This window comes from Schistocerca nitens, chromosome 4 (assembly GCF_023898315.1).
Source record: "Schistocerca nitens isolate TAMUIC-IGC-003100 chromosome 4, iqSchNite1.1, whole genome shotgun sequence".
NCBI lineage: Eukaryota > Metazoa > Arthropoda > Insecta > Orthoptera > Acrididae > Schistocerca > Schistocerca nitens.
In genome coordinates, this window is record NC_064617.1 from 503,604,518 (window position 1) to 503,626,298 (window position 21,781).

The 21,781-nt window shown below is 41.4% G+C and overlaps 1 protein-coding gene across 4 annotated transcripts in view; it reads right to left on the minus strand.

Moving 5' to 3' along the window:
• The window catches only part of LOC126252967 (tonsoku-like protein), a 286,128-nt gene that overhangs the window by 238,187 nt on the left and 26,160 nt on the right, over positions 1-21,781 (minus strand). For all 4 annotated transcript variants that reach the window (XM_049953987.1, XM_049953984.1, XM_049953985.1 and 1 more), the window contains exons 4-5: positions 17,086-17,215; positions 2,094-2,265 (exon numbers count right to left, since the gene is read on the minus strand). In XM_049953987.1, coding sequence (XP_049809944.1) covers positions 2,094-2,265; positions 17,086-17,215 — 302 coding nt within the window. The remainder of the gene's footprint in view (positions 1-2,093; positions 2,266-17,085; positions 17,216-21,781) is intronic.

Below are 21,781 nucleotides of genomic sequence, written 5' to 3' on the forward strand. Positions count from 1 at the left end.
GCCTTAGAGAAAACCTCTGCTAGAGGGCTCTCTTCCAGCAGTAGATACTAGAACAATATTGTTTCTTTTTCATTTTGTAGAGAACAAACGTTAGGTATATAGTTCACTGTAACTTTATTGTTACTACTAGCTGTTACCTGTGGCTGCACTGGAGAGTCAGTAATTTTGTTACAATGAGTGCCCGTAAGCAAGCTATTGTATGTGCAATAACATCATCTGCCCTAATGTGACAGTTTGGACAAGCATAGCTTATGACATGAACCCCCCCCCCCCCCAACTGCTCCAATGCTCGAAGCAGTGTCTTTGCCACCCAGTGCATGCAGAGGGGTAAGGGCAGAAGTGCACATCTGTGCATCTATGCATTGTGTTACTGAAGTAGTTACACATTATTTTTTTATTTTTTAGTGTCTAAAGTAGTAAACATATTTCCTTAGAGTTCATGCTGTCTCAGCAACAAATGTCATTGAACTTGATTTAGTTGCTATTTGGAGACTCTAGGCTAACAGTTTTTATTTCTTCTCATTGCAGTCTTATTTTCCAGATTTTAAAAACAAGAGGATGATGGAATTTTCTGATGTAGCATGACAGAAACAGTAAACTATAACAGAGACTGATTTCTAGAAGTTAACACAGTTAGGTCAATATGTTAACCCAGAAACTCAGAATATCACATTTTACAAAGGATTTTGCTTCTATGAGACTTGGTTTATGTTCAACCTTTTGAGACAGAGAGTATGGTGTGAATTTAATATGCAGTTTGTCATGGACCTCCCAACAAGCACTGCCTGCTGTTCTTACTCCTAGATGTCTTTGACAGCTGTTTTAATGATAACCTCAGCATAAAAGAGGGTGCACTGGTTTTTGTGGTGTGCAATTCTATGGAGTGCTTGTTATACTGTTCAATTTTTGTTAAGTCTTGGAACAGTTATTCATTTGTAAAGGAAACTCTATGTACAGAAATAAAAGAACTAGAAAACCCTGAGGAAAACATCAGAGATCCCAGAATTTTTTTAGCATTTCAGCTTTTACAGAGTCAGCATGTCATGATAAAATTTTTCATATTATTAAGATTCAATAAACTGGAAGGAAATTTAATTCACAAAAAATGAATTAGGCAATTATTTGTCTATAGAAACAACACGAAGATATTTACAGAATGAATGTAAGAACAGTGATTCAACATGGGCACTGTTATAGAAAGTTCACAGTATTCACCAAAATATTGGTCAAGAAGAATAACCAATAGCATTATCCATACATCATTTTTTTTCGAAAGGAACATAGTGTGAACAGCAGTTGCATGTTGTGTGTAGGAACACAGGAATATGGGGGAGAGGTGTCAACAGGTCAGGAAGGACAGAGATAGATCACAGAGAACGCTTGTCTATACATAGAACTAAGCGAGGGTATGGGAATAATTAGTTTGGTGGAAAGTGGGCTACAGGGGTGGCAAGAAGGGACAGAAATGAGCAGCGGTATGTGGAAAACGAGGATAAACAGAGACTGAGTCCTGGAATGATTACAGTTTGGAAGGGATTATTTCAAGGATGGTTGAAATTTATACAATCAAGAAAATTTTGTCTTAGCTGGGCAATGAATCCATACAGTGTCAGTTCTTAAGCAGTCATTGAAGGTGTTGAAGTTCTGTTGAACAGCAAGTTCTGGAAATGGGTGATAATGGTCACCTTCAACCACAGTTTGGATGTAACCTGCAAACTCAGCAGATAAGTTGATTTATGAAATGGCTGCTTGCATGTGTGAGTCTGTGAATGACAGGATGAGATATCTTATGTGCCAGATGGGTGCAAGGGACAGGTTTCGAACTTGGATCTTATAAATGAAGTCTTCTCATTCTGTATATACACTATTGCTAACAATTTTTTTCTGGGTATGGCACCACATCAACTTGCAAAATAACTGTCACTGAATAAAACATCTTTTAGCCATAGTTTCAGTGGCCTCTTCTGGGTGTACTTTTACAGTAACCAAATGGCCATGGAAGTCTATACGATTACATTTTGTGACTACAATCGCATGTTACAATAATTAAATTATAATAATACATCAATTCTGAGAAGAAATATTGGACTTACTTTTCACACACATTGAGACTTCGAAGATAAGCCTTCTTTGCTTCAGCCAAATACCTTGCATAATCTGAGTTATCTTTGTCTGATATGCTTTCAGCCATACAGAAGAAAGTCCGGCCAATAGTGGCTAGTGCTCGCTGTTCTTCAATCTGATCATTTAGATCTTTTGCCATTTCTGGAAATTGCAGGTGTAAAAGAATTTAGTGTGCTGATATGAAAGATTCTATGAATTAACAGCTATAAATCAATCTATGAGACTTCTCATAATAATGAAATGGTCAAATTAACAAATTCATTGAAAAACAACTAAATTTAATGACTATTAGGTTAAGACATGTACAAGAAAAATTTGGTTAAAAGGTAATCTAGAAATATCAGAGAGCAAAAGAACAAAAGAGGGAGAGAGTAAGAGAGACAATGTGGAAAACAATATTGTGACAATAGTTTGTGTATGATTATATAGCAAATATGCAAAGTGTGCAAGCACAGTCCCAATAAACTGTTGATAATGTGAACACATCTAAATTTACACTCTAAAATCTATACCAGTTGAAAGTAATTGGTAAAAGGACAGCATTCCTCTCTTAAACGTTCCATAGAAAAATATTATGTGGAAGAACTCATAGTCTACATGCTGCTACATATTCTTGATTTTTGTCACTGTTGTCATCGGCAGATACATTTACAGGGGAAAGTGATATTTTGTAAATAGCAATATAAAGGCTATAAAAGCAGCAAGGTTATCTTAGTATTCCACGGCACCATCTTCCAGTGTTGGGAAGTTCACAAAGTTATGAAGAGCAATTCAGATCACAGCAAAATGAAACAGAAGTAATTATGCAAATCATCTAAAACATGCCTTACCATGTCTATTGTAGTTCTGTATGACATAATGATAAGTCATTTGTAAAATACATAAAGTACAATAAGTGAAGAAAAAGACTTCGCTTATGATAACATTCACAAATGTAATTGCAACATTTATTAAAATGACCCCCCCCCCCCCAAAATGACCATGGACCGGGCCGTTGGTGGGGAGACTTGCGTGCCTCAGCGATACAGATAGCCATACCGTAGGTGCAACCACAACGGAGAGGTATCTGTTGAGAGGCCAAACAAACGTGTGGTTCCTGAAGAGGGGCAGCAGCCTTTTCAGAAGTTGCAGGGGCAACAGTCTGGATGATTGACTGATCTGGTCTTGTAACACTAACAAAAACAGGCTTGCTGTGCTGGTACTGCGAACGGTTGAAAGCAAGGGGAAACTACAGCCGTAATTTTTCCTGAGGGCATGCAGCTTTAATGTATGGTTAATGATGATGGCGTTCTCTTGGGTAAAATATTCCGGAGGTAAAATAGTCCCCCATTCGGATCTCCGGGTGGGGACTACTCAAGAGGACGTCGTTATCAGGAGAAAGAAAACTGGCGTTCTGCGGATCGGAGCGTGGAATGTCAGATCACTTAATCGGGCACGTAGGTTAGAAAATTTAAAAAGGGAGATGGATAGGTTAAAGTTAGATATAGTGGGAATTAGTGACGTTTGGTGGCAGGAGGAACAAGACTTTTGGTCAGGTGATTACAGGGTTATAAATACAAAATCAAATAGGGGTAATGCAGGAGTAGGTTTAATAATGAATAAAAAAAATAGGAGTGCGGGTAAGCTACTACAAACAGCATAGTGAACGCATTATTGTGGCCAAGATAGGCACGAAGTCCACGCCTACTACAGTCGTACAAGTTTATATGCCGACTAGCTCTGCAGATGACGAAGAAATCGAAGAAATGTATGACGAAATAAAAGAAATTATTCAGATAGTGAAGGGAGACGAAAATTTAATAGTCATAGGTGACTGGAATTCGGTAGTAGGAAAAGGGAGAGAAGGAAACGTAGTAGGTGAATATGGATAGGGGGTAAGAAATGAAAGAGGAAGCCGCCTGATAGAATTTTGCACAGAGCACAACTTAATCTTAGCTAACACTTGGTTCAAGAATCATAAAAGAAGGTTGTATACATGGAAGAAGCCTGGAGATACTGACAGATTTCAGATAGATTATATAATGGTAAGACAGAGATTTAGGAACCAGGTTTTAAATTGTAAGACATTTCCAGGGTCAGATGTGGACTCTGACCACAATCTATTGGTTATGAACTGTAGATTAAAACTGAAGGAACTGCAAAAAGGTGGGAATTTAAGGAGATGGGATCTGGATAAACTGACTAAACCAGAGGTTGTACAGAGTTTCAGGGAGAGCTTAAGGGAACAAATGGCAGGAATGGGGGAAAGAAATACAGTAGAAGAAGAATGTGTAGCTTTGAGGGATGAAGTAGTGAAGGCAGCAGAGGATCTAGTAGGTAAAAAGACGAAGGCTAGTAGAAATCCTTTGGTAACAGAGGAAATATTGAATTTAATTGATGAAAGGAAGAAATATAAAAAAATGCAGTAAATGAAGCAGGCAAAAAGGAATATAAACGTCTCAAAAATGATATCGACAGGATGTGCAAAATGGCTAAGCAGGGACGGCTAGAGGACAAATGTAAGGATGTAGAGGCTTATCTCACTAGCGGTAAGATAGATACTGCCTACAGGAAAATTAAAGAGACCTTTGGAGAAAAGAGAACCACTTGTATGAATATTAAGAGCTCAGATGGAAACCCAGTTCTAAGCAAAGAAGGGAAAGCAGCTAGCGACTGGAAGAAAGCGCAGGTCGTTCCCATTTTCAAGAAGGGTCATAAATCAGATGCGAATAATTATAGGCCTATTTCGCTTACGTCTATCTGTTGTAGAATAATGGAACATGTTTTATGTTCTCGTATTATGACGTTCTTAGATAATACAAATCTCCTTTATCATAACCAACATGGATTCCGCAAACAGAGATCATGTGAAACTCAGCTCGCCCTATTTGTCCAAGAAATTCACAGTGCCGTAGACACTGGTGAGCAGATTGATGCCGTATTCCTGGACTTCAGGAAGGCATTTGATACGGTTCCGCACTTACGTTTAGTGAAAAAAATACGAGCTTACGGAATATCGGACCAGGTTTGTGATTGGATTCAGGATTTCCTAGAAGAAAGAACACAACATGTCATTCTTAACGGTTCAAAATCTGCAGATGTAGAGGTAATTTCGGGAGTACCGCAAGGAAGGGTGATAGGACCTTTATTGTTTACAATATACATAAATGACTTAGTTGACAACATCGGTAGCTCCGTGAGGCTATTTGCAGATGACACGGTTGTCTACAAGAAAGTAGCAACATCAGAAGACTCGTACGTACTCCAGGAAGACCTGCAGAGGATTAATGAATGGTGCGACAGCTGGCAGCTTTCCCTAAACGTAGATAAATGTAATATAATGCGCATACATAGGGGCAGAAATCCATTCCAGTACGATTATGCCATAGGTGGTAAATCATTGGAAGCGGTAACGACCGTAAAATACTTAGGAGTTACTATCCGGAGCGATCTGAAGTGGAATGATCACATAAAACAAATAGTGGGAAAAGCAGGCGCCAGGTTGAGATTCATAGGAAGAATTCTAAGAAAATGTGACTCATTGACAAAAGAAGTAGCTTACAAAACGCTTGTTCGTCCGATTCTTGAGTATTGCTCATCAGTATGGGACCCTTACCAGGTTGGATTAATAGAAGAGATAGACATGATCCAGCGAAAAGCAGCGCGATTCGTCATGGGGACATTTAGTCAGCGCGAGAGCGTTACGGAGATGCTGAACAAGCTCCAGTGGCGGACACTTCAAGAAAGGCGTTACGCAATACGGAGAGGTTTATTATCGAAATTACGAGAGAGCACATTCCGGGAAGAGATGGGCAACATATTACTACCACCCACATATATCTCGCGTAATGATCACAACGAAAAGATCCGAGAAATTAGAGCAAATACGGAGACTTACAAGCAGTCGTTCTTCCCACGCACAATTCGTGAATGGAACAGGGAAGGGGGGATCAGATAGTGGTACAATAAGTACCCTCCGCCACACACCGTAAGGTGGCTCGCGGAGTGTAGATGTAGATGTAGAAAGGTGGAGGGAGTATATAGAGGGTCTATACAAGGGCGATGTACTTGAGGACAATATTATGGAAATGGAAGAGGATGTAGATGAAGATGAAATGGGAGATATGATACTGCGTGAAGAGTTTGACAGAGCACTGAAAGACCTGAGTCGAAACAAGGCCCCCGGAGTAGACAACATTCCATTAGAACTACTGACGGTCTTGGGAGAACCAGTCCTGACAAAACACTACCATCTGGTGAGCAAGATGTATGAGACAGGCGAAATACCCTCAGACTTCAAGAAGAATATAATAATTCCAATACCAAAGAAAGCAGGTGTTGACAGATGTGAAAATTACCGAACTATCAGTTTAATAAGTCACGGCTGCAAAATACTAACGCGAATTCTTTACAGACGAATGGAAAAACTAGTAGAAGCCGACCTAGGGGAAGATCAGTTTGGATTTCGTAGAAATGTTGGAACATGTGAGGCAATACTAACCCTACGACTTATCTTAGAAGATAGATTGAGGAAAGGCTAACCTACTTTTCTAGCATTTGTAGACTTAGAGAAAGCTTTTGACAATGTTGACTGGAATACTCTCTTTCAAATTCTGAAGGCGGCAGGGGTAAAATACAGGGAGTGAAAGGCTATTTATAATTTGTATAGAAACCAAATGGCAGTTATAAGAGTTGGGGGGCATGAAAGGGAAGCAGTGGTTGAGAAGGGGGTGAGACAGGGTTGTAGCCTATCCCCAATGTTATTCAATCTGTATACTGAGCAAGCAGTGAAGGAAACAAAAGAAAAATTTGGAGTAGGTATTAAAATCCATGGAGAAGAAATAAAAACTTTGAGGTTCGCCGATGACATTGTAATTCTGTCAGAGACAGCAAAGGACTTGGAAGAGCAGTTGAATGGAATGGATAGGATAGTGTCTTGAAAGGAGGATATAAGATGAACATCAACAAAAGCAAAATGAGGATAATGGAATGCAGTCGAATTAAGTCGGGTGATGCTGGGGGTATTAGATTAGGAAATGAGACACTTAAAGTAGTAATGGAGTTTTGCTATTTGGGGAGCAAAATAACTGACGATGGTCGAAGTAGGGATGATATAAAATGTAGACTGGCAATGGCACGGAAAGCGTTTCTGAAGAAGAAAAATTTGTTAACATCGAGTATTGATGTAAGTGTCAGGAAGTAGTTTTTGAAAGTATTTGTATGGAGTGTAGCCATGTATGGAAGTGAAACATGGACGATAAATAGTTTAGACAAGAAGAGAATAGAAGCTTTCGAAATGTGGTGCTACAGAAGAATGCTGAAGATTAGATGGGTAGATCATATAACTAATGAGGAGGTGTTGAAGAGGAATGGAGAGAAGAGAAGTTTATGGCACAACTTGACTAGAAGAAGGGATCGGTTGGTAGGACATGTTCTGAGGCATCAAGGGATCACCAATTTAGTATTGGAGGGCAGCGTGGAGGGTAAAAATCGTAGAGGGAGACCAAGAGATGAATACACTAAACAGTTTCAGAAGGATGTACATTGCAGTAGTTACTGGGAGATGAAGAAACTTGCACAGGATAGAGAAGCATGGAGAGCTGCATCAAACCAGTCTCAGGACTGAAGACCACAACAACAACAACATTAAAATGGCATTACTTAACCTTTAATAATGCAAGATGGAGTTTTTAACTTAAATCATCCTTCTGTATGTATATATAATTACTCCAAATCTCTTGGGGAAACCATGGAGGATATTTATACCACCTCTAGGTATTTATGTTAATGTGCAGAACACCTAATTCATCTATCATTTCCTTTGGTCATGATTGTGTTACTGGTACTTGTGGACTTCTGTTGTACTGCACTGTACAAACAAACAAAATGAGCTGGCTCATTCGATCAGAGTCTTTATTCGTGTTTGTCTATCAATTAAAAGTTGCCTCCAGATTGAAAGGTGTTTATTTTGGTTGCTCAAAGCTTCCTTGCCATGAGAATTATGTGGTAGCAAATTGCAGACAGGTGGTGAGGGAAATATATGAGAAATGATAAGAGTTGTTCAGAATTATCATCACACTCCATTGGTAGCAAAGATTATCTACTTGGTGAGGAGAGTAACACTCCATCCCTCAATAGAGGCAAATCAGGTTTCTAATTATTACATATGCAACACCTTCCCATGTTACAAATTTTAACGCCTCTAGTTTCACACAAAATTTATCAATACTCTACTGGAAGGTAGAAGCCAATTCAATGGAGAGTTTCTTGTTCAATATGCCTTTCCCTGTGAAAGGTAATTCTTTGATAATTAAAGACTCAATAGGGAAATTTAGGAAGATTTTCCAATGATATATCCATTTTGGCTTCACCTAGTCATAGTTTAAACTCTATAGAGATATTGGATTCAGCATTAAGTTTTTTTAGACTAATTGCAAAGACCTCAAACTGCAATCTTTTAAATTTAGAATTTCTTAACATTACCTTTTCCTTTCTGTTGAACAGGTTCTGTACATGTAGCTAGTAACAAACCATCAACCTTACTAGTCTCCTGGTTTGCAGCACTGACTTACAGTTCTTTTTTGCCTGATCTTTTTAAGACTTTCTTTAGTATTTGTAGACATCTTTGCATTTGCAGCTGCTAACCCAGATGTTTGAGTCAATATAATTTGATCAAGTCCCCCCCCCTCCCCCCCCCCCCCAATCACATTGCTTGAGGACTCATTGGTTGCGATCAATAGCAAAGTGATGTACAAATACTAGGAGCCACAGTACTTAAAATAACTTTCTTGCATGCCTGTGAATATGAAATCGGTTTTGTGGCTTTAGCTCCTGTAGTTCCCTTCATGTAGGCAATCTCTGTTCCAAACACCCAAACAGTACACAGAACAAATTGGGAATATGTTAGGTTCAAAAGTAACCTCACATCAAGTGCCAAACGTCTTCTCCTCTCAAGATAATGTTGTATATGTCGAAACCACTGACATTGAAGATAGTCCAACAGGTTTGGGATATCAGGCCAGATTTCCCACAAGTGGTAGTCAAATTGTATGTACTGCACTAGGACTAGTGCAATGAAAGTGAGTAATAGCACAGCAGTATCATTTTGTTCTCCATATACTTGCTTCATTATGTGGTTGATTTCAGATCCTGCTTCTAGTAGTTCTTTGATGTATGAATCCCAGAACGTTACATTTTCTTGCTTTAGTTGAGTTCATTGTCTGTCTCTCCAGAAAGTATGGTTACCTGTAGTGGTTTTGTATTTTGGCTTAAGTTCTTAGTCACAACTGTCAGTATTCACTGTTGTATGCCCTTTTAAGATAGGCTTTCAATAACTGTACATATGTAAAGTGGCCTTTACAAGATTGTGTCCACTTAATTTACTTGAATTTCTTTCTTCTGTGGTGCTTATGCATCTGCTCCCCATTTCACTAAGTTTTGCTCTTTTTGGCAGAGACGGCATTGCATGAGTACTGCTTGTTGTTTGAATGTGATTGCTGCATTCCTCGACTGATGTTTCAATATTTTGTAAATTATTGTATAATGGTATTTATGAACTTTTACCAATGCAGTTAATTTATATGTTGTAATTTAAGATTATGCTTGTTAACAATCAATTTGCATCGTTTTACCTCAATGCCGCCCAGTGGCTTCTTCCATTGTGTAACTTTTGACCTTTCAAAGCAGTTGCACAATTTTGTAAAAAAATACCTTGAGTAAAACATGGTAAAGTTCATGAATTCTTTACAGATGGGAATAATTTTATATGATTTAATGATGAACAACTTAGTTGTGAACAAACAAATGCACTGCGTACCACGTATCTAGTGGCACCTAGCAGTTTAATCCACTTGGTTTCAATCTAGTTCCTTCATAGCAGTTTGCACTTACTTCTTGGTTAAGAATGGTGACAATATACAATTATCTAAGGAGCATTGTTTCAAATCATATTAAGTGCACAGGTCATAATCTGGCAGAAAAAAAGAAAGAGTAATAAATTATCTTCCTAACCAAATGAAATACGACAAAAATCTCAAACAGCAGGACCTAGGTATTTAGATTATATTTCAAAATCAGTCATAACTGAAATCATTTCCCACTGCATGAAGGTGCAATTTTAATTTTTAAATTGCACTTAATACATTCTGAACCAATTCACTTAGCAAAGTACATTTTAATCCAATCATAACTTCACATAATATGATTTGAAACGTTAATTTCAATTTTTATTGATTGTATTGTTGGACACAGCCTGTCATGTACGAAAATCAAGTTATTAACATGTTGTTGATGGCAGATCGATTGGTTACAATCTCGCAATAGCTCTTCTTCCTCGTGCAGTCACAGCCATTGTCCTCATGAGTCGGTCTACCAGTTTCAGCTGACGTCACACCAATGTTTAGTGCCAAAACATAAAACTGCAAACTATCAACCCTTCTCCCGCTATCTCCAAATCTTGTTTTCAACTGTTTATGGACATCCAATTCCTTAGTGTCAGGCAATTATCTCAGTTTATCGATCAGAATTTCAACTGAGCTTTCCTGCAGAATGCTTTCCAGTTCTACCTTGTTTTGGAGATGTAACTTCCATCATATAACCAAGTCTGCGATCTCGTTCCACTTTGTTCAGCATGCTGTAAATTTCATCTTTTTCTTTCACCATGTAAAATACTGGAATGCTTCCACACTTGAACCTGCCAACTTTGTGATTACAAGGCCACTTTACATTACTTAAATGTGGATCTCGGCTGAAGTACCTAAAATGAAATACGCCTCGTCACGTCAGAACTACAGATAGTAAAGCTCAATTGAAGTACAAAAACATGCTTTTATGTGAACTTTCTCACACAAATAACATATCAATGCACCAACATTAAAATTTCCACTGAAAATCATCATTCATAAAATACAGCAGGTGGTGTTATTAACTGAGCTTCTTTTTCATGTTGTCTTTTATTTTAGTTTTCACAGCTCCAATTCTCAGTCTACTTTCTTTCGATCACTCTCCTATGAGTAAATAGCCCACCATGGTGATTGAAAATGTACAGTCATGTAATCAACACTACACCATGAGCTGTAAGAGGAAAGTAGCAAAAACAGAAAGCAAAAGAGTGGGCTAATGATGCCCCCTCGGAAACCTGCCCTGAACATAATACATTTTGAAGCAACAGCTGTGGTGCACATAATATTGGTCTGATTCATATTTTCAGCATTAAATTACTATGGGAAAGAATACGAAATGACCCAATCTCACTCAACAGTGATAAAGAACATACCCCAACTGGGGGTAAAAATCAATCAAACTGTATTTTCACCTTGGCAGCATTTAATATGCTTTGAAACAATATTCCTCATCTATCAGACAATTTTCTAAAGTTAAAAAACGATATTCTACTCACTATACTACAGCTTTAAACAATGATGAAAATGTAACATATTTCATATATTTTGATACCAGTTTTGTATTGTATTTTATAGCCTTCAAAAATGACAGAATATTGAATGCGTAATGTGATTTCTGAATTTAAAAAAATAAGTGTGCTCATGACATCTGACAGTTATTGAATTTAACGCATCATCACAGATTATAGCAGTTGCTGTTTCATGGTCAAAAATTACCGACGAACAATTTAAATTACTCTTTAAAACTTACCGTGGTTCCTTGGTACCTGTAAAGTAAACTTTAAAATTTGCACACTAAAGGAGAATAGTAACTGTTCTCAAGACATGAATAATGAGCAAATCTGATTGTTTTTCTTACTTCAGGAAGTACTGTGCAAAAAAACTAAAGTAAATTTTACAGGCCACTGCTAGTTTGGTACAAAAAATTGTCTGTAAGTACAACGATCTTTTCACTGAGAAATTTAATTACAGCTACATTATTTAACAAAATGTTAGCGCCCAACATTTGGTGTACAAGTTACATACATTGTGTTGGACTCGCCGATCTTTCAAAGTGCTGCCGCACAGTTACGCGCGTCCTCTACATGCGGCGCTGTCTGCCAGCCATGCAACAGCAGCACCACCTAAGCGACCAGCGGCCACTAGACTTGGACTCAGTTATGATTTGACAGTTAAAGTGTACACACGTCTTACTCTGTTTACTTGATCTGTGACTTTCATGTATTGCATCTTCCTTGAAATATATTTGTTCTTACAATTGGCGCCGAGGTAGTGATTTTTCTTTTCCATCGTTGACCCACATGTTTCCATGGCTACTTTAAGAGCAACTATTGCAATGTCTCATAGAACAGTAAATGCTTCTCACAAATGCGATTCGTGATTTCGTCGCGGCATCAAATGCGGGGCGTCTCTCGTCATTGTCTCTACCTACTTTTCCTCCTTACAACGAGACAGCAGAAGACTGGTCTGATTATGAAAAACGTCTTCGACAGCACTTCTTGGCATTTCATGTCGCAGACGAACAAACATGTAAGTCTCTCTTCCTTTCATGGATTTCACCTCAAATGTATCGGTTGTTGTCGCAATTGGCTCCTTTGAAAGATCCTGCGTCTTTGTCCTTTGCTGAAATGTGCTCACTTCTGTCCATCTATTTTCAAAGGCAAACGCATGTGGTAGCCTCTCGTGTTGCCTTTTATCGTTGTCAAAAACAACCGAATCAATCCTATCACGCTTGGGCTGCTGAACTTCACGGCCTCAGTAGAAAGTGGCAATTTGTTACTGAATTTGTTACTGAAGTTCACAAAGAATCCTACGCCGATTCCATGGTATGGGATGCTATTATCCGATCGGTGCCCGACAAAGAAGTTAGGCAATGTGCCCTTCAGTTGGAAAATCCGACTCTAGATGAAGTCCTATCCATTGTTCAGTCTTTTGAAAGTTCTCGCGCCGCTGGAGTGCAAATAGAGGCATGGGGCGACATCGGGGAAATACAACCTCTGTGCGATGTTGACGAAGCGTGTGGCGTGTCCCCGCCGGCCGACGTGGCCGCAGTACGCTCCCAAGCGCAGCCTCGGCCTAACCATAAACAAACCTCTCAGAAACTGCAGCAAAACCCACGGCAACTTCCTTCATGTCCGCGGTGTTTTACGAAACATTCACGAGAAGATTGTCAACAACGTTGGGCTGTGTGTCACAAATGCACAAAAAGGGTCATGTGTCATCTGTTTGCAAATCCGACCGCATACATGATGTTCATGAACATGACGCTGATTCTGATTCTGTGTTGTCTGTCAATTGTACTTCTTCCCTTTCAGGGAAGTTATTCTTCACTGTCCAAATACTTGGTCGAGATGTTCGCATGCAGGTGTATACTGGTTCTGCTGCCACTATCATCAATTCTCAGACGTATCTTCAGTTGGATTCTCCAATCCTGTCACCTGTCACTAGGCAATTACAGACTTACAATAAACAGAAGATTTCTCTCTTGGGACAATTTGATGCTGAGGTATCTTACAAATCTGTCGTTCGCACTGTTCCCATATTTGTGGTCGACCATAGAAATGCGGAGAATCTTTTTGGTTTCGATGCCTTTTGCATTTTTGGGTTCTCCATAGATGACTCTGTCAATATTGTCTCTGATGCTATTCTTTATGCTGAATTGGATTCCTTGTTGACGACATTTTCGTCCCTTTTTTCTCCTGGGTTAGGTCGTGCAAACGACTTTGAAGCTCATATCACGCTCAAACCCACTGCTCAGCCCATTCCTGTGGCCCTTCGTGATCGGGTCAAATGGGAGCTGGATTGTCTCACTGCTTCAGGGGTCTTGCTTCCTGTCACTTCCAGGGGTCCTCTCCTGTTGTTGTCGCTGCTAAGCCAAATGGTGATATTCGTATCTGTGGCAATTTCAAAGCCACTGTAAATGCTCAATGCCTTATCGACACTTACCCTATGCCTCGACCTGAAGAATTGTTCACTAAACTTGCTGGAGGCCAGTATTTTTCTAAAATTGACGTGTCAGAAGCTTATCATCAACTTCCTCTCGACACTGCTTCCTGGCAGTTTCTGGTCCTTAACACGCCTTTCGGCCTCTATCAATACCAACGATTGCCATTTGGGGTTTCCAGCACCCCCTGCTCTCTTTCAGCGATTCTTGGAACAATTATTGCTCACTGTCCTGGGTGTATAAAGTACCAGAACAACATTGTTGTCACTGGCTCCACCACTGACGAACATCTTCAAAATCTCCGCACACTTTTTCATGTCTTACAGACTGTCGGTCTTAAGTGTAATCTTCAGAAATCAAAATTTTTTCACGCATCTATCACGTACTTGGGGTTTCAACTCTCTTGGGATGGTATTCGTCTGCTTCAGCAAACTGTCGCTGCAATCGATGCCCTTCCTTGCACTACATCTGTTAAGGAACTGCAGGACTTCTTGGGGAAAATAGTATACTATCACAAGTTTTTACCGTCTGCTGCTTCGGTGGCTCAGCTGTTGCATAAAAACGTGCCTTTTCACTATTCCGCGTCATGCGATGCGGCTTTCCAGAAATTGAAGTCTATGCTGAAACAGGCCCCGTGCCTGGCTACTTATCGACCTGGCCAACATCTTTTCTTGCCACGGACGCCTCTCAATACGGGGTCGGTGCAGTCCTTGCGCACCGTTTTTCTGACGGTTCTGAACAACCCATTGCAAAAGCTTCGGTCATCATTTATGCTCTTCATAAGTTTGGTGACTTTCTCTATGGATCCAAATTTCATCTTGTTACGGATCACAAACCACTTGTTTCCTTGTTTCATCCATCAACGTCACTTCCCGACAAGGCTGCACACCGCCTCCAGCATTGGGCTCTTTACTTGTCTTGTTTCAATTATGAGATTCATTTCCGGCCGACGGCTCAACATGTGAATGCTGATGCACTGTCTCGCCTTCCCATGGGTCCTGATCTGGCATTCGATAGGGACGAACTTTTGTGTTTCCACCTGGATGTTGCCGAGCAGTGGGTTGTGGATGAGTTCCCCATCACCGGGGACCGGCTGGCGGCTGCTATGGGTTCTGACCCTACCATCTCCCGGGTTTTACGCTGTATTCAGAAGGGTTGGCCAGAACGTCCGTCCACTAAGACTTCTGATCCGTTGCGGAACTACTACACTTTGCGTCACCACCTCACGGATAGGGATGGCGTTATTCTCCTTTCCACCGACAATGCTTCGCCGCGTGTTGTGGTACCTGCGTCTTTGAGTGCTTCGGTCTTGCGCCTCCTTCACCAAGGACACTGGGGTGTCTCTCGCACAAAATCTCTGGCGCGCTGTCATGTGTACTGGCCCAGCATCGACTCTGAAATAGCACACATGGTCGCTGCCTGTGCCCCTTGTGCGTCACAGGCCGCCGCCCCGAAGTCATCTTTGCCACCGTGGCCTTCGCCTGAGAAGCCCTGGGAGCGTATTCATGCTGACTTCGCGGGACCTTATTTAGGTACTTATTGGCTTCTCGTTACTGAAGCCTACTCTAACTTTCCTTTAATTGTCCGTTGCACGTCGCCTACCACCGCGGCAACCACCAATGCTCTAGCTCGCATTTTCTCTTCGGAAGGGCTTCCCTCTACTCTTGTTACTGATAATGGTCCGCAATTTTCCTCTTCCGATTTTGCGGATTTTTGTGCCCGTCAAGGCGTCATGCATGTCACGGCCCATCCATTCCATCCACAGTCCAACGGTGAGGCTGAACGACTGGTCCGCACATTTAAGGCTCAGATGAGGAAACTCCTGACTTCTTCTGCTGATGATGCACTTCTGCAATTTCTGGCTTCTTACCGTTTCACCCCCATGGGGACCACAGCCCGCCTGAGCTCTTACATGGCCGACAGCCCCGCACGCAACTTCATCTTCTGCGACCTTCCACCTCACGGCCACAGGTGCCTTTGCTTGGCCAGTTCACCGCCGACAACCTTGTATGGGTACGGGGATATGGCAGGCGGCCAAAATGGAGTCCTGGCCGCATCTTACGACACCGTGGCCAACGCCTGTATGAAATCCAGATGGACACGGGTGTTGCAGTGCGTCATTCGGACCAGCTTCGGCCTCGTGTGCCAGGAACGCCTGTTCCGGATGCCGATACACCACCTTCGGCTCTACCTGACACTTGGGATACTGGAATCTCTCATTACTCACAAAGTAGTCCTCTCACCATCATATCGGTGCAAACACAAGAACTGACGCCACCAGGAGACGTGCCCATGCAGGAACCAGATGACCATCATCTGTCGGAGCAACTCTACTCGCCTCCTTCTCCTATGGACGCGGACACATCGCCCATGTCTCCTGTTATAACAACCGGACATGCCGCAACGGGCAGATTGGTGCACGGGGCCTCAGCAGATTCGACCCCCACGTCTCCTGTCATCTCGAGCCGTTATGGTTGGGGACACTTCCATCCGTACGGGTAGCCTCCTCCTCGAGACTTTACGGCCAGTCAAACAACACCTATAGACGTTAGCAATCTACAGGCCACCTCCATCAAGACCTGTGCAAAAAATTCAAAGGGGGGAAAAGTGTTGTGACTTGCCGATCTTTCAAAGTGCCGCCGGGCAGTTAGGCGCGTCCTCTACATGTGGCACTGTCTGCCAGCCATGCAGCAGCAGTGCCACCTAAGCGGCCAGCCAGCCAGTAGCCGCTAGACTTGGACTCAGTTATGATTTGACTGTTAAAGTGTACACACGTCTTACTCTGTTTACTTGATCTGTGACTTTCATGTATTGCGTCTTCCTTGAAATATATTTGTTCAACTTGAAGTTACTACAGGTTGACTAGTTAAATAGCAGCAATTCAATCAAGAAAACTAAGTTTTTGCATCAGATGCAAACATGAAAATAAACTGTCTTAATGAAGGAAGACATTGTCACCAAAGACCAAATATTTAAAGAGCCATATTTTTGTCCACTGCTTTGATTGTCAGTGCAGTTTGTTATGGTTCTCCTCTTCCTCTTTCTTCTTTTGCTGCTGCTGTTCTTTCCTTCTTCTTCCCTGACACTGTGTTCTGTGAACTTCAATACATATTACATAGGCAAAATACTATTCCTTACCCAGATGTTTATTTTGGTGTTCTAGTGCCTTTTCATACTCTCCCATGTTGCCATATACTTCTCCTATCATGCGATGTGCCACAGCCACCTCGATAGGCTTCTCCAGCACAGAGTAAAGCCTTTCTTCCTCCTTGAAGAAAAAGTAGAAATGATCCATTAATCATAAGATATGTGTTACAATTTTGTCAGTCTGTTTCTTCAATAATAAGGAATCACACTTTTAGACATAAATTATTTGCTACAGATAATCACACACTAAACCATTTCAGTAAACTTTTTACGTCATCTGAACACTAGTGTTCTGCAGGCAATGCTTTTCAAACTGAACAATCCAGGTCCAGCTCAAAGCCAGCCATAGTAAGGTGACTGCACACAATATGCTTGGCATTCAAGTTCTAGTCTGTCTCCAAATGTTAACCTCTCTTGAATGTTCAACACAGTGACCACCACAAAAAACAAAAACTACTACATTATAATAAAGAAAATAATTCATTTAAAACCCCCTTGGTTAACTAAGCTAAATTATTTATGAGCTACTGTTGGCTATGTTGCTGACAATCTTATTTGTTTTGATGATGATATAATAATGTGATCATTGTTGGAGCATTACAATCTGTATGCAACAACAGAAGATCACAATAACAGAAAAAGTGGCCACTGGGTAACTTTTGGGATACAACAGAAGCATGAGTTGCTGCAAAATAAATTATAATTTTCTGACAATGGAAAATACACTATGGGATAATGGCAATATTATGAAAAGGATAGAGTGCTACTCAACATATAGTGGAGATGTTGAGTCACAGACAGGCACAACAAAATGAGTGCTAAACATGTCAGCTTTCAGCCAAAAGCCCTTCTGAAGTAGACGAAAAACACACACGCACGCACGCACGCACGCACGCACACACACACACACACACACACACACACACACACACAAGCAAACACATCTATCTCATGCATACTGTGGCCGCCGAGGCTAGAGTGGGAGGCCAGCAGCTGTGCATGATGGGAGAAGTAATCTAGGTGGTGAGGGTAAGGAGGGGACTGGGGGAGGGGGAGGGATAGCAGGCTAGGGGGCAGGGGATGGGGAACTGCTGCTTGTGGGAGCACACAGGGATGTGATGGGGAGAGGGTAGGGAGCTACGTGCAGTTGCGAGGTTAAATGGAAGGATGCTGAGTGGGGGGGGGGGGGGGGGAGTAAATAGATTGTGGGTGCGTTTGTGGAATAGAAAGCTGTGGAGTAATGGAGTGAGTTCTTCAGGGAAAGTGACAGCTGGATGAAGGACGGTGGCTAACAAAGGTTGAGCCCCTGGCCTCCCCCCTCTAGCACTACACAGCCTTCTATTCCACCAATGCACCCACAGTCTTAGGGTCTCTTTACTTCTCTCCTTTACCGCTCCCTTTACATCCCCCCCCCCCCCCCCATTTCCTCCACACCGTCCATCTAACCTCCCGACAGCACCTAGCTGCCCTAACCTCTCCACACCACAGCCCAGTACGCTCCCACAAGCAGCCGTTCACTGTCTCACCCCAAGGCCTGCTGTCATCCCCCCCCCCCCCCCAGCCGCCTCCTTACCCCCAACAGATTGCTTCTCCAATCACATGCAGTTGCTCGTAGTCTGTCTCAGCGACAGAGAGAGTGGCCGTGTGTGTGTGTGTGTGTGTGTGTGTGTGTGTGTGAGTTGTGTTTGCATGAAACCAACCTGTTTGTGATCCAACATCTCCACTATATGGCAAGTAGCAATCTATCCTCTTCATCAAGTTATATTTTTCTAAATATTACAATATTCTCAGTAGGAGCATGTTCCTTATTTTGGGCTTAGTCTGTGCACTTCTGTAGGTTAATCTCTAATTTCTTTCATTTATCTACTTTAGATTTACACGATCTTTCATATGGGAACAGACTGTCAATGCTGTGTTTGGATGAGAGCTGAGTTGAAGTCCCTCTGCTCACAGCTCCAGGTAGTGGTCTCTCTGGTCACACAGCATGAGGCTGTTCCCAATGGGCAACACTGTGAAGAGCCTGACACGAGGAATCCAAGAGACATCCAGCAAATTATTTGTGACCTTCCCAATCAGTCCACTGATGTAGATGGCCTGGTCACTGACCGCATTATGGCTGACCCCTCACCCATAGTCATGATAGGCCATTTCAAGCTGTGACAGGCGGCAGAATACTTTCCATGAGACCGATCAAAAAGGCCTCCCTGGTTTGTCTGACAAACATGTTCCAAGTGCAGTCTGTGGCTAATGAAGATATTGAGCCAGCAGCAGTTGTTTGTCCTAGTTTAGAAGAATCCTCTCAGTCTGTAAGCTCCCTGCAGCTCTGTTATGTGCTTAATGCTTGAGCTCCCAACTGCCATTGGCTGATGGGAGCTCCAATGTTGAGCATGTGAGGGAGAGTCCCTTACGGATATTGCCGCTAAGGAAGGGAAAAAATAGAGTGTGCACTCTGCATTCATACTGGGGGGAGTCATTCTAGATATGGAACAAATTCTCTTAGATGCCACAAAGAGCCAAGTGTGAACCCAGCTACGGGTGCTGGCTCAGTTCAGTACATAAATGTAAATGTCGTGTGACTAGGGCATCCTGTCCGGTAGGCCGTTCACCGAGTGCAAGTCTTTCAATTTGACGCCACTTCAGCGACTTGCACATCAATGGGAATGAAATGATGGTAATTAGGACAATACAACATCCAGTCTCTGAGCGGAGAAAACCTCCGGCCAAGCCGGGAATCAAACCCGGGCCCTTAGGATTGACATTCTGTCGTGCTGACCACTCAGCTATTGGGGGCGAACGCTCAGATCAGTGCCAACAATATGTTGCTTTGGATCAGAAGAAGGTCTCTGTGGTTTCTGGCAGCTATCTGAAACGGTAAAGATAGTCAGCCTTGTTTGCAAGATGACAGCGGAGCTCGTCACCTGCAGCATCATTGACAGAACTGACTGTGAACGTTAGGTGCAGAGTCAAGTGAAGGGTTTGAATCAAAGACTGGAGGGATCTGAATCAGAGGCTCAAATGGTTCTGCTTCCATGTAGAATGCTGATTCCTTGACTTGCATCATGTGAAGAGGTGCCAGGATGGCCTTAATAGATCAGGGGTCCACTGAAAACAGGAGGCAGCTGCACTACCAGCAGGGCTTGTATGGAGTGGGATGGGAAGTTATTTAGGATAAAGGGTCTATGAAACCTATGGATACAGTCTCAAAGGGAGCTGTCAAACATAAGATGACGGCAGACAGGAAACATCGGTATTATAGTTGTAAACTGTTGCAGCTATGTTGGGAAAGAACCAGAGATCCAAGCTCTCATAGAAAGCACTGAAGACTGGAGACTGTCACTTATGAAGCAGTCAAGCAAATTTTTATATACTTCTTTAAATAGATATATGGAGCATTTATTTTTGGTGGATTTGTGTGTTACGGTATTCAGTCTCGCTACAACAGCCTTGTGTTCCCTAATTTATACATCAGTCACAATGCTCTCTTTTTGCTCAGAATTATTTGTCACTTAGGGGTCTAGTAAGCTATTGCAACATTTACACTTTGTGTGGGCTCCTGAACTAATAATTCACTCTAGTAATCAGAGAAGTATTTACTATAATTTTAGATGATGTTTTACACCCACAATCGACTAAACATGTATTTCCACCAACACATCAAGGGTAGATTGAAGTCGCCAGTATTTTATTAGTCAGGTACCTATTCAAAATGAGTCTCAAAGTTTCTTTGAATGTTTCACTAAAAATAACATCTGAATTTGGATTCAGTAAAAGAAATCGGTTATTAATTTATCGCAGTTATCACCCACAGCAACTCACAGCATCTCCTTTCAACTTTTGAATGTCAAGGTAATGATCCCCCACAGGTGGCATTACTGACAGAGTGCCGATTGATTGGTACCGTAGTCTGTTTACTTTTGCTTAGCATCTCCTCTAGATGTAGCTAGTGTGAACAGTGCTGATGCTCAACGTTTCGATCTATGTTTACATCAATATTTATCGACTTTCAAGCATCATTGCAGTGAAATACCAACGATAACTCTGCTACTGTGAAATTGCTTGTTGACACTATGCTTTATAATACTTGCTTACATTTTGCTATTTCATCTGACTGTCATTTTTGTGCAGTTTTGTTATTTAATATTGTTTCTGTGATTTTTTTTATTAAGTTAATGTTCTCAGTTTGTTTATTTGGATACGCCACAAATGGAACTTCTGCAACTGAACATTTCAATTTATTATTCACTGCAGCATTACTTCAACTAATTGTAACCAAAACAAACAGCTCAGCTAAGCAATTTATATCTAGACATGCTGCTAGTTTGTCCAGCCCACATAAAAAATGGAAGAATGTCACAAAAGCTAAGGCTTTTTTTGGTGGATTTGTGTGTTACGGTATTCAGTCTCGCTACAACAGCCTTGTGTTCCCTAATTTATACATCAGTCACAATGCTCTCTTTTTGCTCAGAATTATTTGTCACTTAGGGGTCTAGTAAGCTATTGCAACATTTACACTTTGTGTGGGCTCCTGAACTAATAATTCACTCTAGTAATCAGAGAAGTATTTACTATAATTTTAGATGATGTTTTACACCCACAATCGACTAAACATGTATTTCCACCAACACATCAAGGGTAGATTGAAGTCGCCAGTATTTTATTAGTCAGGTACCTATTCAAAATGAGTCTC